This window comes from Oncorhynchus mykiss, chromosome 8 (assembly GCF_013265735.2).
Source record: "Oncorhynchus mykiss isolate Arlee chromosome 8, USDA_OmykA_1.1, whole genome shotgun sequence".
NCBI classification, from domain to species: Eukaryota; Metazoa; Chordata; class Actinopteri; order Salmoniformes; family Salmonidae; genus Oncorhynchus; species Oncorhynchus mykiss.
The window spans coordinates 85,846,210-85,860,506 of NC_048572.1; the positions used below are offsets into that span (position 1 = coordinate 85,846,210).

Sequence of the window (14,297 nt, forward strand, 5' to 3'; positions counted from 1 at the left end):
TCAATTTAGTCTCAAGTAAATAATGAAAGATGTTCCATTTGGTTTAAATAATGCACAAACAAAGTGTTGGAGAAGAAAGTAAAAGTGCAATATGTCCCATGTAAAATATGTGCCATGTAAGAAAGCTAACGTTTCAGTTCCTTGCTCAGAACATGAGAACATATGAAAGCTGGTGGTTCCTTTTAACACGAGTCTTCAATATTCCCAGGTAAGAAGTTTTAGGTTGTAGTTATTATAGGAATTATAGGACTATTTCCCTCTATACCATTTGTATTTCATTAACCTTTGACTATTGGATGTTCTTATAGGCACTTTAGTATTGGCAGTGTACCAGTATAGCTTCCGTCCCTCTCCTCGCTCCTCCCTGGGCTCGAACCAGGAACACATCGACAAGTAGTGAGCGCTAACTAGCTAGCCATTTCACTTCGTTAACACGAGCCTCATCTCGGGAGTTGATAGGCTTGCTGTTTAGGCTTGAAGTCATAAACATTGCAATGCTTGATGCACAACGAAGAGCTGCTGGCAAAACGCACAAAAGTGCTGTTTGAATGAATGTTTACGCACCTGATTCTGCCGACCACCGCTCAGTCAAATACTTGTATGCTCAGTCAGATTATATGCAACACAGGACACTCTAGATAATATCTAGTAATATCATCAACCATGTGTAGTTAACTAGTGATTATGATTGATTGTTTTTTGTAAGATAAGTTTAACGCTTGCTAGCAACTTTCCTTGGCTTACTGCATTTGCGTAACTCCTTGTGGAGTGCAACGAGAGAGAGAGGCGGGTCGTTATTGCGTTGGACTAGTTAAGGTTGCAAGATTGAATACCCCGAGCTGACAAGGTGAAAATGTGTTGTTCTGCCCCTGAACGAGGCAGTTAACCCACTGTTCCTAGGCTGTCATTGAAAATAAGAATGTGTTCTTAACTGACTTGCCTAGTTAAATAAAGATTAAATAAAGGTGGCTGACTAAATACTTTTTTGCCCCACTGTATATATATTTTTTTAAATTGAAAGATTTTCCATGCAAAATGTCCAGTTTGACCTAACATGTTTTTGCTAAGAGTTCAGTGTGGATGTATATTTTGTGGTTGAAATACTATCAGGTTTTATGATGCTGATAAAGATAGCACCGCCACCTTTTAGAGACGGTCCCTAACCGCAGTATAAGGTTTTATGATGCTGATGAAGATTGCACCGCCACCTTTTAGAGACGGTCCCTAACCGCAGTATAAGGTTTTATGATGCTGATAAAGATTGCACCGCCACCTTTTAGAGACGGTCCCTAACTGCAGTATAAGGTTTTATGATGCTGATGAAGATTGCACCGCCACCTTTTAGAGACGGTCCCTAACTGCAGTATAAGGTTTTATGATGCTGATGAAGATTGCACCGCCACCTTTTAGAGACGGTCCCTAAGCGCAGTATAAGGTTTTATGATGCTGATAAAGATAGCACCGCCACCTTTTAGAGACGGTCCCTAACTGCAGTATAAGGTTTTATGATGCTGATAAAGATAGCACCGCCACCTTTTAGAGACGGTCCCTAAGCGCATTATAAGGTTTTATGATGCTGATAAAGAGATCACCGCCACCTTTTAGAGACGGTCCCTAAGCGCAGTATAAGGTTTTATGATGCTGATAAAGATAGCACCGCCACCTTTTAGAGACGGTCCCTAACTGCAGTATAAGGTTTTATGATGCTGATGAAGATTGCACCGCCACCTTTTAGAGACGGTCCCTAACTGCAGTATAAGGTTTTATGATGCTGATAAAGATAGCACTGCCACCTTTTAGAGACGGTCCCTAACCGCAGTATAAGGTTTTATGATGCTGATAAAGATTGCACTGCCACCTTTTAGAGACGGTCCCTAACTGCAGTATAAGGTTTTATGATGCTGATAAAGATTGCACTGCCACCTTTTAGAGACGGTCCCTAACTGCAGTATAAGGTTTTATGATGCTGATAAAGATTGCACCGCCACCTTTTAGAGACGGTCCCTAACCGCAGTATAAGGTTTTATGATGCTGATAAAGATTGCACCGCCACCTTTTAGAGACGGTCCCTAAGCGCATTATAAGGTTTTATGATGCTGATAAAGATTGCACCGCCACCTTTTAGAGATGGTCCCTAACTGCAGTATAAGGTTTTATGATGCTGGTGAAGATTGCACCGCCACCTTTTAGAGACGGTCCCTAAGTGCAGTATAAGGTTTTATGATGCTGATGAAGATTGCACCGCCACCTTTTAGAGACGGTCCCTAACCGCAGTATAAGGTTTTATGATGCTGATAAAGATAGCACCGCCACCTTTTAGAGACGGTCCCTAACCGCAGTATAAGGTTTTATGATGCTGATAAAGATAGCACCGCCACCTTTTAGAGACGGTCCCTAACTGCAGTATAAGGTTTTATGATGCTGATAAAGATAGCACCGCCACCTTTTAGAGACGGTCCCTAACTGCAGTATAAGGTTTTATGATGCTGATGAAGATTGCACCGCCACCTTTTAGAGACGGTCCCTAACTGCAGTATAAGGTTTTATGATGCTGATAAAGATTGCACCGCCACCTTTTAGAGACGGTCCCTAACTGCAGTATAAGGTTTTATGATGCTGATAAAGATAGCACCGCCACCTTTTAGAGACGGTCCCTAACTGCAGTATAAGGTTTTATGATGCTGATAAAGATTGCACCGCCACCTTTTAGAGACGGCCCCTAACTGCAGTATAAGGTTTTATGATGCTGATAAAGATTGCACCGCCACCTTTTAGAGACGGCCCCTAACTGCAGTATAAGGTTTTATGATGCTGATAAAGATTGCACCGCCACCTTTTAGAGACGGCCCCTAACCGCAGTATAAGGTTTTATGATGCTGATAAAGATAGCACCGCCACCTTTTAGAGACGGTCCCTAACTGCAGTATAAGGTTTTATGATGCTGATAAAGATTGCACCGCCACCTTTTAGAGACGGTCCCTAACCGCAGTATAAGGTTTTATGATGCTGATAAAGATAGCACCGCCACCTTTTAGAGACGGTCCCTAACTGCAGTATAAGGTTTTATGATGCTGATAAAGATAGCACCGCCACCTTTTAGAGACGGTCCCTAACTGCAGTATAAGGTTTTATGATGCTGATGAAGATTGCACCGCCACCTTTTAGAGACGGTCCCTAACTGCAGTATAAGGTTTTATGATGCTGATAAAGATTGCACCGCCACCTTTTAGAGACGGTCCCTAACTGCAGTATAAGGTTTTATGATGCTGATAAAGATAGCACCGCCACCTTTTAGAGACGGTCCCTAACTGCAGTATAAGGTTTTATGATGCTGATAAAGATTGCACCGCCACCTTTTAGAGACGGCCCCTAACTGCAGTATAAGGTTTTATGATGCTGATAAAGATTGCACCGCCACCTTTTAGAGACGGCCCCTAACTGCAGTATAAGGTTTTATGATGCTGATAAAGATTGCACCGCCACCTTTTAGAGACGGCCCCTAACTGCAGTATAAGGTTTTATGATGCTGATAAAGATTGCACCGCCACCTTTTAGAGACGGTCCCTAAGCGCATTATAAGGTTTTATGATGCTGATAAAGAGATCACCGCCACCTTTTAGAGACGGTCCCTAAGCGCAGTATAAGGTTTTATGATGCTGATAAAGATAGCACCGCCACCTTTTAGAGACGGTCCCTAACTGCAGTATAAGGTTTTATGATGCTGATAAAGATTGCACCGCCACCTTTTAGAGACGGTCCCTAACCGCAGTATAAGGTTTTATGATGCTGATAAAGATTGCACCGCCACCTTTTAGAGACGGTCCCTAAGCGCATTATAAGGTTTTATGATGCTGATAAAGATTGCACCGCCACCTTTTAGAGATGGTCCCTAACTGCAGTATAAGGTTTTATGATGCTGGTGAAGATTGCACCGCCACCTTTTAGAGACGGTCCCTAAGTGCAGTATAAGGTTTTATGATGCTGATGAAGATTGCACCGCCACCTTTTAGAGACGGTCCCTAACCGCAGTATAAGGTTTTATGATGCTGATAAAGATAGCACCGCCACCTTTTAGAGACGGTCCCTAACCGCAGTATAAGGTTTTATGATGCTGATAAAGATAGCACCGCCACCTTTTAGAGACGGTCCCTAACTGCAGTATAAGGTTTTATGATGCTGATAAAGATAGCACCGCCACCTTTTAGAGACGGTCCCTAACTGCAGTATAAGGTTTTATGATGCTGATGAAGATTGCACCGCCACCTTTTAGAGACGGTCCCTAACTGCAGTATAAGGTTTTATGATGCTGATAAAGATTGCACCGCCACCTTTTAGAGACGGTCCCTAACTGCAGTATAAGGTTTTATGATGCTGATAAAGATAGCACCGCCACCTTTTAGAGACGGTCCCTAACTGCAGTATAAGGTTTTATGATGCTGATAAAGATTGCACCGCCACCTTTTAGAGACGGCCCCTAACTGCAGTATAAGGTTTTATGATGCTGATAAAGATTGCACCGCCACCTTTTAGAGACGGCCCCTAACTGCAGTATAAGGTTTTATGATGCTGATAAAGATTGCACCGCCACCTTTTAGAGACGGCCCCTAACCGCAGTATAAGGTTTTATGATGCTGATAAAGATAGCACCGCCACCTTTTAGAGACGGTCCCTAACTGCAGTATAAGGTTTTATGATGCTGATAAAGATTGCACCGCCACCTTTTAGAGACGGTCCCTAACCGCAGTATAAGGTTTTATGATGCTGATAAAGATAGCACCGCCACCTTTTAGAGACGGTCCCTAACTGCAGTATAAGGTTTTATGATGCTGATAAAGATAGCACCGCCACCTTTTAGAGACGGTCCCTAACTGCAGTATAAGGTTTTATGATGCTGATGAAGATTGCACCGCCACCTTTTAGAGACGGTCCCTAACTGCAGTATAAGGTTTTATGATGCTGATAAAGATTGCACCGCCACCTTTTAGAGACGGTCCCTAACTGCAGTATAAGGTTTTATGATGCTGATAAAGATAGCACCGCCACCTTTTAGAGACGGTCCCTAACTGCAGTATAAGGTTTTATGATGCTGATAAAGATTGCACCGCCACCTTTTAGAGACGGCCCCTAACTGCAGTATAAGGTTTTATGATGCTGATAAAGATTGCACCGCCACCTTTTAGAGACGGCCCCTAACTGCAGTATAAGGTTTTATGATGCTGATAAAGATTGCACCGCCACCTTTTAGAGACGGCCCCTAACTGCAGTATAAGGTTTTATGATGCTGATAAAGATTGCACCGCCACCTTTTAGAGACGGTCCCTAACTGCAGTATAAGGTTTTATGATGCTGATAAAGATAGCACTGCCACCTTTTAGAGACGGTCCCTAACTGCAGTATAAGGTTTTATGATGCTGATAAAGATTGCACCGCCACCTTTTAGAGACGGCCCCTAAGCGCAGTATAAGTTTTTATGATGCTGATAAAGATTGCACTGCCACCTTTTAGAGACGGTCCCTAACTGCAGTATAAGGTTTTATGATGCTGATGAAGATTGCACCGCCACCTTTTAGAGACGGTCCCTAACCGCAGTATAAGGTTTTATGATGCTGATAAAGATAGCACCGCCACCTTTTAGAGACGGTCCCTAACTGCAGTATAAGGTTTTATGATGCTGATAAAGATTGCACCGCCACCTTTTAGAGACGGTCCCTAACCGCAGTATAAGGTTTTATGATGCTGATAAAGATTGCACTGCCACCTTTTAGAGACGGTCCCTAACTGCAGTATAAGGTTTTATGATGCTGATAAAGATTGCACCGCCACCTTTTAGAGACGGTCCCTAACTGCAGTATAAGGTTTTATGATGCTGATAAAGATAGCACCGCCACCTTTTAGAGACGGTCCCTAACTGCTGTATAAGGTTTTATGATGCTGATGAAGATTGCACCGCCACCTTTTAGAGACGGTCCCTAACCGAGCGTTTTATTCTCTCAAGATGCTAAATGAAATCATATTTCTCCTCTCCTGTTCCAGAGTCTAAATGTACATTTGGTGTATAGTTTTACTGCAAGAAATGCTTAATTCTGCAGGAGTTAATATTAGGCAATGTGAGAGGTTATAGACCCAATTCAATGTCCAGATTTCAGTCAGGCGACTATTCCGTTTAACCCATCAGAACAGCACAGTTCCCTTGACCATTTTAAAGGCCCCGTCTTGTGACCGTCACATTTCTTTAGCGCCTCACAATCATCACATAACATAACCAGCACTGCTACACTTCCCCAAATCTTTCCCAAACATTAGGCTACAGTTCTGACCCTCCTTTCTACTCTCCCTACTCTTTTCTCAAGTTCCCAAAAGCATTTGGCCCTCTACAGTTAGGCCCTAAAGGTTAGGATGAGGCTACGCACTAACGTCAGATAAAAAGAAGGAAAGAAAAACCTCAACTAGTGTGTTAGTGACTGCTGCATCACTAGTGTGTTAGTGACTGCTACACCACTAGTGTGTTAGTGACTGCTACATCACTAGTGTGTTAGTGACTGCTGCATCGCTAGTGTGTTAGTGACTGCTACATCACTAGTGTGTTAGTGACTGCTGCATCACTAGTGTGTTAGTGTGTTAGTGACTGCTACATCACTAGTGTGTTATTGTGTTAGTGACTGCTACATCACTAGTGTGTTAGTGTGTTAGTGACTGCTGCATCACTAGTGTGTTTGTGTGTTAGTGACTGCTGCATCACTAGTGTGTTAGTGACTGCTACATCACTAGTGTGTTAGTGTGTTAGACGCTCTGTCTCATTGTGAGCTAATTGTCTAGGATTTATAGAAGCGGTGGGGGAGGAGAGAAGGAGGGAAGGGGTGATTTATAGAAGCGATGCGGGAAAGGGAGAGAAGGATAGAAGGGTGATTTATAGAAGTGATGCGGGAGGGGGAGAGAAGGATAGAAGGATGATTTATAGAAGCGATGGGGAGCAGTAGAGAAGGAGGGAAGGGATGATTTATATAAGTGATGGGGCGGAGGAGGAGAGAAGGAATTATTTATAGAAGTGATGGTGGAGGAGGAGAAGAGGAGGGAAGGGTTGATTTATTGAAGCGATGGGGAGGAATAGAAGAGATGGAGGGAAGGGATGATTTATAGAAGCGATGGGGGAGGAGGAGGGGATGATTTATAGAAGTGATTGTGGAGGAGGAGAAGAGAATAGATGATTTATACTGTAGATGCGATGGGGAGGAGTAGAATAGAAGGAGGGGATGGATGATTTATAGAAGCGATGGGGAGGGGGGAATGAGTGATGGGATGATTTATAGAAGCGGTGGGGGAGGAGGAGAGAAGGGATGATTTATAGAAGCGATGGGGGAGAAGGAGGAGGGAAGGGATGATTTATAGAAGCGATGGGGGAGGAGGGAAGGGATGGTTTATAGAAGCGATGGGGGAGAAGGAGGAGCGAAGGGATGGTTTATAGAAGCGATGGGGGAGGAGGGAAGGGATGGTTTATAGAAGTGATGGGGGAGAAGGAGGAGGGAAGGGATGGTTTATAGAAGCGATGGGGGAGGAGCGAAGGGATGGAGGGAAGGGATGATTTATAGAAGCGATGGGGGAGGAGGGAAGGGATGGTTTATAGAAGCGATGGGGGAGGAGGGAAGGGATGGTTTATAGAAGCGATAGGGGAGGAGCGAAGGGATGGTTTATAGAAGTGATGGGGGAGAAGGAGGAGGGAAGGGATGGTTTATAGAAGCGATGGGGGAGGAGGGAAGGGATGGTTTATAGAAGCGATAGGGGAGGAGCGAAGAGATGGTTTATAGAAGTGATGGGGGAGAAGGAGGAGGGAAGGGATGGTTTATAGAAGCGATGGGGGAGAAGGAGGAGGGAAGGGATGGTTTATAGAAGCGATGGGGGAGAAGGAGGAGGGAAGGGATGGTTTATAGAAGCGATGGGGGAGGAGCGAAGGGATGGTTTATAGAAGTGATGGGGGAGAAGGAGGAGGGAAGGGATGGTTTATAGAAGCGATGGGGGAGGAGCGAAGGGATGGTTTATAGAAGTGATGGGGGAGAAGGAGGAGGGAAGGGATGGTTTATAGAAGCGATGGGGGAGAAGGAGGAGGGAAGGGATGGTTTATAGAAGCGATGAGGGAGGAGCGAAGGGATGGTTTATAGAAGGGATGAGGGAGGAGGGAAGGGATGGTTTATAGAAGCGATGGGGGAGGAGCGAAGGGATGGTTTATAGAAGCGATGGAGGAGGAGCGAAGGGATGGTTTATAGAAGCGATGAGGGAGAAGGAGGAGGGAAGGGATGGTTTATAGAAGCGATGGGATGGAGGGAAGGGATGGTTTATAGAAGCGATGGGGGAGGAGGGAAGGGATGGTTTATAGAAGCGATGGGGGAGGAGCGAAGGGATGGTTTATAGAAGCGATGAGGGAGAAGGAGGAGGGAAGGGATGGTTTATAGAAGCGATGGGGGAGAAGGAGGAGGGAAGGGATGGTTTATAGAAGCGAAGGGATGGAGGGAAGGGATGGTTTATAGAAGCGATGGGGGAGGAGGGAAGGGATGGTTTATAGAAGCGATGGGGGAGGAGGGAAGGGATGGTTTATAGAAGCGATGGGGGAGGAGCGAAGGGATGGTTTATAGAAGTGATGGGGAGGAGGGAAGGGATGGTTTATAGAAGCGATGGGGGAGAAGGAGGAGGGAAGGGATGGTTTATAGAAGCGATGAGGGAGGAGCGAAGGGATGGTTTATAGAAGCGATGAGGGAGGAGGGAAGGGATGGTTTATAGAAGCGATGGGGGAGGAGCAAAGGGATGGTTTATAGAAGCGATGGGGGAGGAGCGAAGGGATGGTTTATAGAAGCGATGAGGGAGAAGGAGGAGGGAAGGGATGGTTTATAGAAGCGAAGGGATGGAGGGAAGGGATGGTTTATAGAAGCAATGGGGGAGGAGGGAAGGGATGGTTTATAGAAGCGATGGGGGAGGAGCGAAGGGATGGTTTATAGAAGCGATGAGGGAGAAGGAGGAGGGAAGGGATGGTTTATAGAAGCGATGGGGGAGAAGGAGGAGGGAAGGGATGGTTTATAGAAGCGAAGGGATGGAGGGAAGGGATGGTTTATAGAAGCGATGGGGGAGGAGGGAAGGGATGGTTTATAGAAGCGATGGGGGAGGAGGGAAGGGATGGTTTATAGAAGCGATGAGGGAGAAGGAGGAGGGAAGGGATGGTTTATAGAAGCGAAGGGATGGAGGGAAGGGATGGTTTATAGAAGCGATGGGGGAGGAGGGCAGGGATGGTTTATAGAAGCGATGGGGGAGGAGGTAAGGGATGGTTTATAGAAGTGATGAGGGAGAAGGAGGAGGGAAGGGATGGTTTATAGAAGCGATGGGGGAGAAGGAGGAGAGAAGGGATGGTTTATAGAAGCGATGGGGGAGGAGCGAAGGGATGGTTTATAGAAGCGATGAGGGAGAAGGAGGAGGGAAGGGATGGTTTATAGAAGCGAAGGGATGGAGGGAAGGGATGGTTTATAGAAGCGATGGGGGAGGAGGGAAGGGATGGTTTATAGAAGCGATGGGGGAGGAGCGAAGGGATGGTTTATAGAAGCGATGAGGGAGAAGGGAAGGGATGGTTTATAGAAGTGATGGGGGAGAAGGAGGAGGGAAGGGATGGTTTATAGAAGTGATGGGGGAGAAGGAGGAGCGAAGGGATGGTTTATAGAAGCGATGAGGGAGAAGGAGGAGGGAAGGGATGGTTTATAGAAGCGATGGGGGAGGAGGGAAGGGATGGTTTATAGAAGCGATGGGGGAGGAGCGAAGGGATGGAGGGAAGGGATGATTTATAGAAGCGATGGGGGAGGAGGGAAGGGATGGTTTATAGAAGCGATGGGGGAGGAGGGAAGGGATGGTTTATAGAAGTGATGGGGGAGAAGGAGGAGGGAAGGGATGGTTTATAGAAGCGATGGGGGAGGAGCGAAGGGATGGAGGGAAGGGATGATTTATAGAAGCGATGGGGGAGGAGGGAAGGGATGGTTTATAGAAGTGATGGGGGAGAAGGAGGAGGGAAGGGATGGTTTATAGAAGCGATGGGGGAGGAGCGAAGGGATGGAGGGAAGGGATGATTTATAGAAGCGATGGGGGAGGAGGGAAGGGATGGTTTATAGAAGCGATGGGGGAGGAGAGAAGGGATGGTTTATAGAAGCGATGGGGGAGAAGGAGGAGGGAAGGGATGATTTATAGAAGCGATGGGGGAGGAGGGAAGGGATGGTTTATAGAAGCGATGGGGGAGAAGGAGGAGGGAAGGGATGGTTTATAGAAGTGATGGGGGAGGAGCGAAGGGAGGGTTTATAGTATGTGATGGGGTAGAAGGAGGAGGGAAGGGATGGTTTATAGAAGTGATGGGGGAGGAGCGAAGGGATGGTTTATAGAAGTGATGGGGGAGAAGGAGGAGGGAAGGGATGGTTTATAGAAGTGATGGGGGAGGAGCGAAGGGATGGTTTATAGAAGTGATGGGGGAGAAGGAGGAGGGAAGGGATGGTTTATAGAAGTGATGGGGGAGGAGCGAAGGGATGGTTTATAGAAGTGATGGGGAGAAGGAGGAGCGAAGGGATGGTTTATAGAAGTGATGGGGGAGAAGGAGGAGCGAAGGGATGGTTTATAGAAGCGATGGGGGAGAAGGAGGAGCGAAGGGATGGTTTATAGAAGTGATGGGGGAGGAGCGAAGGGATGGTTTATAGAAGTGATGGGGGAGAAGGAGGAGGGAAGGGATGGTTTATAGAAGCGATGGGGGAGAAGGAGGAGGGAAGGGATGATTTATAGAAGCGATGGGGGAGGAGGAGCGGATGGATGTTGCTCCCAGACTAATGTAATGTGATTAACTAACAGCCATGTGCCATTGCAGGGCAAGATCTTGGCGACGAGTGAGATTGGTTCCTTTCCCAGCGATGCCGTTAGGCCATGCCCATGTGTAAGTATAGATGCTAATTTAACAACTCATTTAAAGGCTTAATGAAGCGTTCATAAAACTTCCTAAGCCTTCATAAAACTTCATAAGCCTTCATAAACTTTCATAAGCCTTCATAAACCCTTTCTAAATGCCTACGTTCTTCACAGGTGATTGCTCATTACTGCAGATGACCTCTACTTGTCTGCATTGATTTCATTTAGCTGGAAATAACTGTGTTTCTCACTGTCCCTCCCAGGTACCCAAACCAGTGGATTATTCAGCCCAGCTGTGGTAGGTGAAACAGCAACTCTTATATGTCAGGAATTATAATGTCATTGTTACTGGGTTTCCAATGGTTATTTGTGGACTGTTTGTGATTCTCTGATGGTTGTGTGATTGTTGGTTGATGGTTGTCTGATGGTTGTGTGTTGATTGTGTGATTGTTGGTTGATGGTTGTCTGATGGTTGTGTGTTGGTTGTGTGATTGTTGGTTGATGGTTGTCTGATGGTTGTGTGTTGGTTGTGTGATTGTTGGTTGATGGTTGTCTGATGGTTGTGTGTTGATTGTGTGATTGTTGGTTGATGGTTGTCTGATGGTTGTGTGTTGGTTGTGTGATTGTTGGTTGATGGTTGTCTGATGGTTGTGTGTTGGTTGTGTGATTATTGGTTGATGGTTGTCTGATGGTTGTGTGTTGATTGTGTGATTGTTGGTTGATGGTTGTCTGATGGCTGTGTGTTGGTTGTGTGATTGTTGGTTGATGGTTGTCTGATGGTTGTGTGTTGTTTGTGTGATTGTTGGTTGATGGTTGTCTGATGGTTGTGTGTTGGTTGTGTGATTGTTGGTTGATGGTTGTCTGATGGTTGTGTGTTGGTTGTGTGATTGTTGGTTGATGGTTGTCTGATGGTTGTGTGTTGATTGTGTGATTGTTGGTTGATGGTTGTCTGATGATTGTGTGTTGATTGTGTGATTGTTGGTTGATGGTTGTCTGATGGTTGTGTGTTGGTTGTGTGATTGTTGGTTGATGGTTGTCTGATGGTTGTGTGTTGGTTGTGTGATTGTTGGTTGATGGTTGTCTGATGGCTGTGTGTTGATTGTGTGATTGTTGGTTGATGGTTGTCTGATGGTTGTGTGTTGGTTGTGTGATTGTTGGTTGATGGTGGTCTGATGGTTGTGTGTTGATTGTGTGATTGTTGGTTGGTGGTTGTCTGATGGTTGTGTGTTGATTGTGTGATTGTTGGTTGATGGTTGTCTGATGGTTGTGTGTTGGTTGTATGATTGTTGGTTGATGGTTGTCTGATGGTTGTGTGTTGTTTGTGTGATGTTTATCTCATGGTTTATCTCATGGTCAGGTTTGCAGGACCAATGGAGAGGCAGGAGGCGGCGGTAAAGCTGATGGACAGAGAGAACAGCACCTACCTGATCAGACACCGGACCAGAGAGTCTAACGAGTATGCCATCAGTATCAAGTAAGTGGACCTGGGACTGGGACGTGTGTGTGTGTGTGTGTGTGTCAGCATCATGTACGTGCAAGCAGGGGCATGTTCTTCACTTCCAGGACCATGGTGTAACTGTCATGTCACACTGTCCTGTTCAAGAGCCATTGATAGTCTGAAATGTTTTTGGGACTGTGTTTTAACCCTCCATGTTATATGTGGAGCAGGAAATGACGACTTCAGCTGTTACAAACAGAACCAGGATTTAACTGCCGTGTCACTGGACACTCATGGTCAGTTAGCCATTCAAACTGTGTTTTTTGGCATGTGTCAGACATTGTCCAGTTATTCGGCTACGGTCTGTGGGCTAGAGATTATGAAGTAGAGCAGAGTCGAGGGCCTCGGAAATGGTGTCTGGTAATGTGACACAGCTCTCCAGCCAGTGACATTCAAGCCGTAGTAGACTCTATGGTTGTCAAGGTGGACTCTATGGTTGTCAAGGTGGGCTCTATGGTTGTCAAGGTGGGCTCTATGGTTGTCAAGGTGGACTCTGTGGTTGTCAAGGTGGACTCTATGGTTGTCAAGGTGGACTCTATGGTTGTCAAGGTGGGCTCTGTGGTTGTCAAGGTGGACTCTATGGTTGTCAAGTTGGGCTCTATGGTTGTCAAGGTGGGCTCTATGGTTGTCAAGGTGGACTCTGTGGTTGTCAAGGTGGGCTCTATGGTTGTCAAGGTGGACTCTGTGGTTGTCAAGGTGGGCTCTATGGTTGTCAAGGTGGACTCTATGGTTGTCAAGGTGGGCTCTATGGTTGTCAAGGTGGACTCTGTGGTTGTCAAGGTGGGCTCTATGGTTGTCAAGGTGGACTCTGTGGTTGTCAAGGTGGGCTCTATGGTTGTCAAGGTGGACTCTGTGGTTGTCAAGGTGGGCTCTATGGTTGTCAAGGTGGACTCTATGGTTGTCAAGTTGGGCTCTATGGTTGTCAAGGTGGACTCTGTGGTTGTCAAGGTGGGCTCTATGGTTGTCAAGGTGGACTCTGTGGTTGTCAAGGTGGGCTCTATGGTTGTCAAGGTGGACTCTGTGGTTGTCAAGGTGGACTCTATGGTTGTCAAGGTGGACTCTATGGTTGTCAAGGTGGGCTCTATGGTTGTCAAGGTGGACTCTATGGTTGTCAAGGTGGGCTCTATGGTTGTCAAGGTGGACTCTGTGGTTGTCAAGGTGGGCTCTATGGTTGTCAAGGTGGACTCTATGGTTGTCAAGGTGGGCTCTATGGTTGTCAAGGTGGACTCTGTGGTTGTCAAGGTGGGCTCTATGGTTGTCAAGGTGGGCTCTATGGTTGTCAAGGTGGGCTCTATGGTTGTCAAGGTGGGCTCTGTGGTTGTCAAGGTGGGCTCTATGGTTGTCAAGGTGGGCTCTATGGTTGTCAAGGTGGACTCTGTGGTTGTCAAGGTGGACTCTATGGTTGTCAAGGTGGGCTCTATGGTTGTCAAGGTGGACTCTGTGGTTGTCAAGGTGAACTCTGTGGTTGTCAAGGTGGGATCTATGGTTGTCAAGGTGGGCTCTATGGTTGTCAAGGTGGACTCTATGGTTGTCAAAGTGGACTCTATGGTTTACTATCGTAGACTCTATGGTGCAGTCTATGGTTGTCAAGGTGGACTCTATGGTTGTCAAGGTGGACTCTATGGTTGTCAAGGTGGACTCTATGGTGGACTCTATGGTTATCAAGGTGGACTCTATGGTGAACTCTATGGTTGTCATGGTGGACTCTATGGTTATCAAGGTGGACTCTATGGTTGTCATGGTGGACTCTATGGTTATCAAGGTGGACTCTATGGTTGTCATGGTGGACCCTATGTTTGTAAAGATGGACTCAGTGGTTGTCATGGTGGACTCTATGGTTGTCATGGTGGACTATATGGTTGTCAAGGTGGACTCTATGGTTGTCAAG

At 46.2% G+C, this 14,297-nt stretch overlaps 1 protein-coding gene across 1 annotated transcript in view; it reads left to right on the forward strand.

Moving 5' to 3' along the window:
• Positions 1–14,297, forward strand: part of LOC110531032 (guanine nucleotide exchange factor VAV3-like) — an 88,218-nt gene that overhangs the window by 53,210 nt on the left and 20,711 nt on the right. The window contains exons 21-23 of the mRNA XM_036986618.1: positions 10,874–10,939; positions 11,175–11,209; positions 12,269–12,385. Coding sequence (XP_036842513.1) covers positions 10,874–10,939; positions 11,175–11,209; positions 12,269–12,385 — 218 coding nt within the window. The remainder of the gene's footprint in view (positions 1–10,873; positions 10,940–11,174; positions 11,210–12,268; positions 12,386–14,297) is intronic.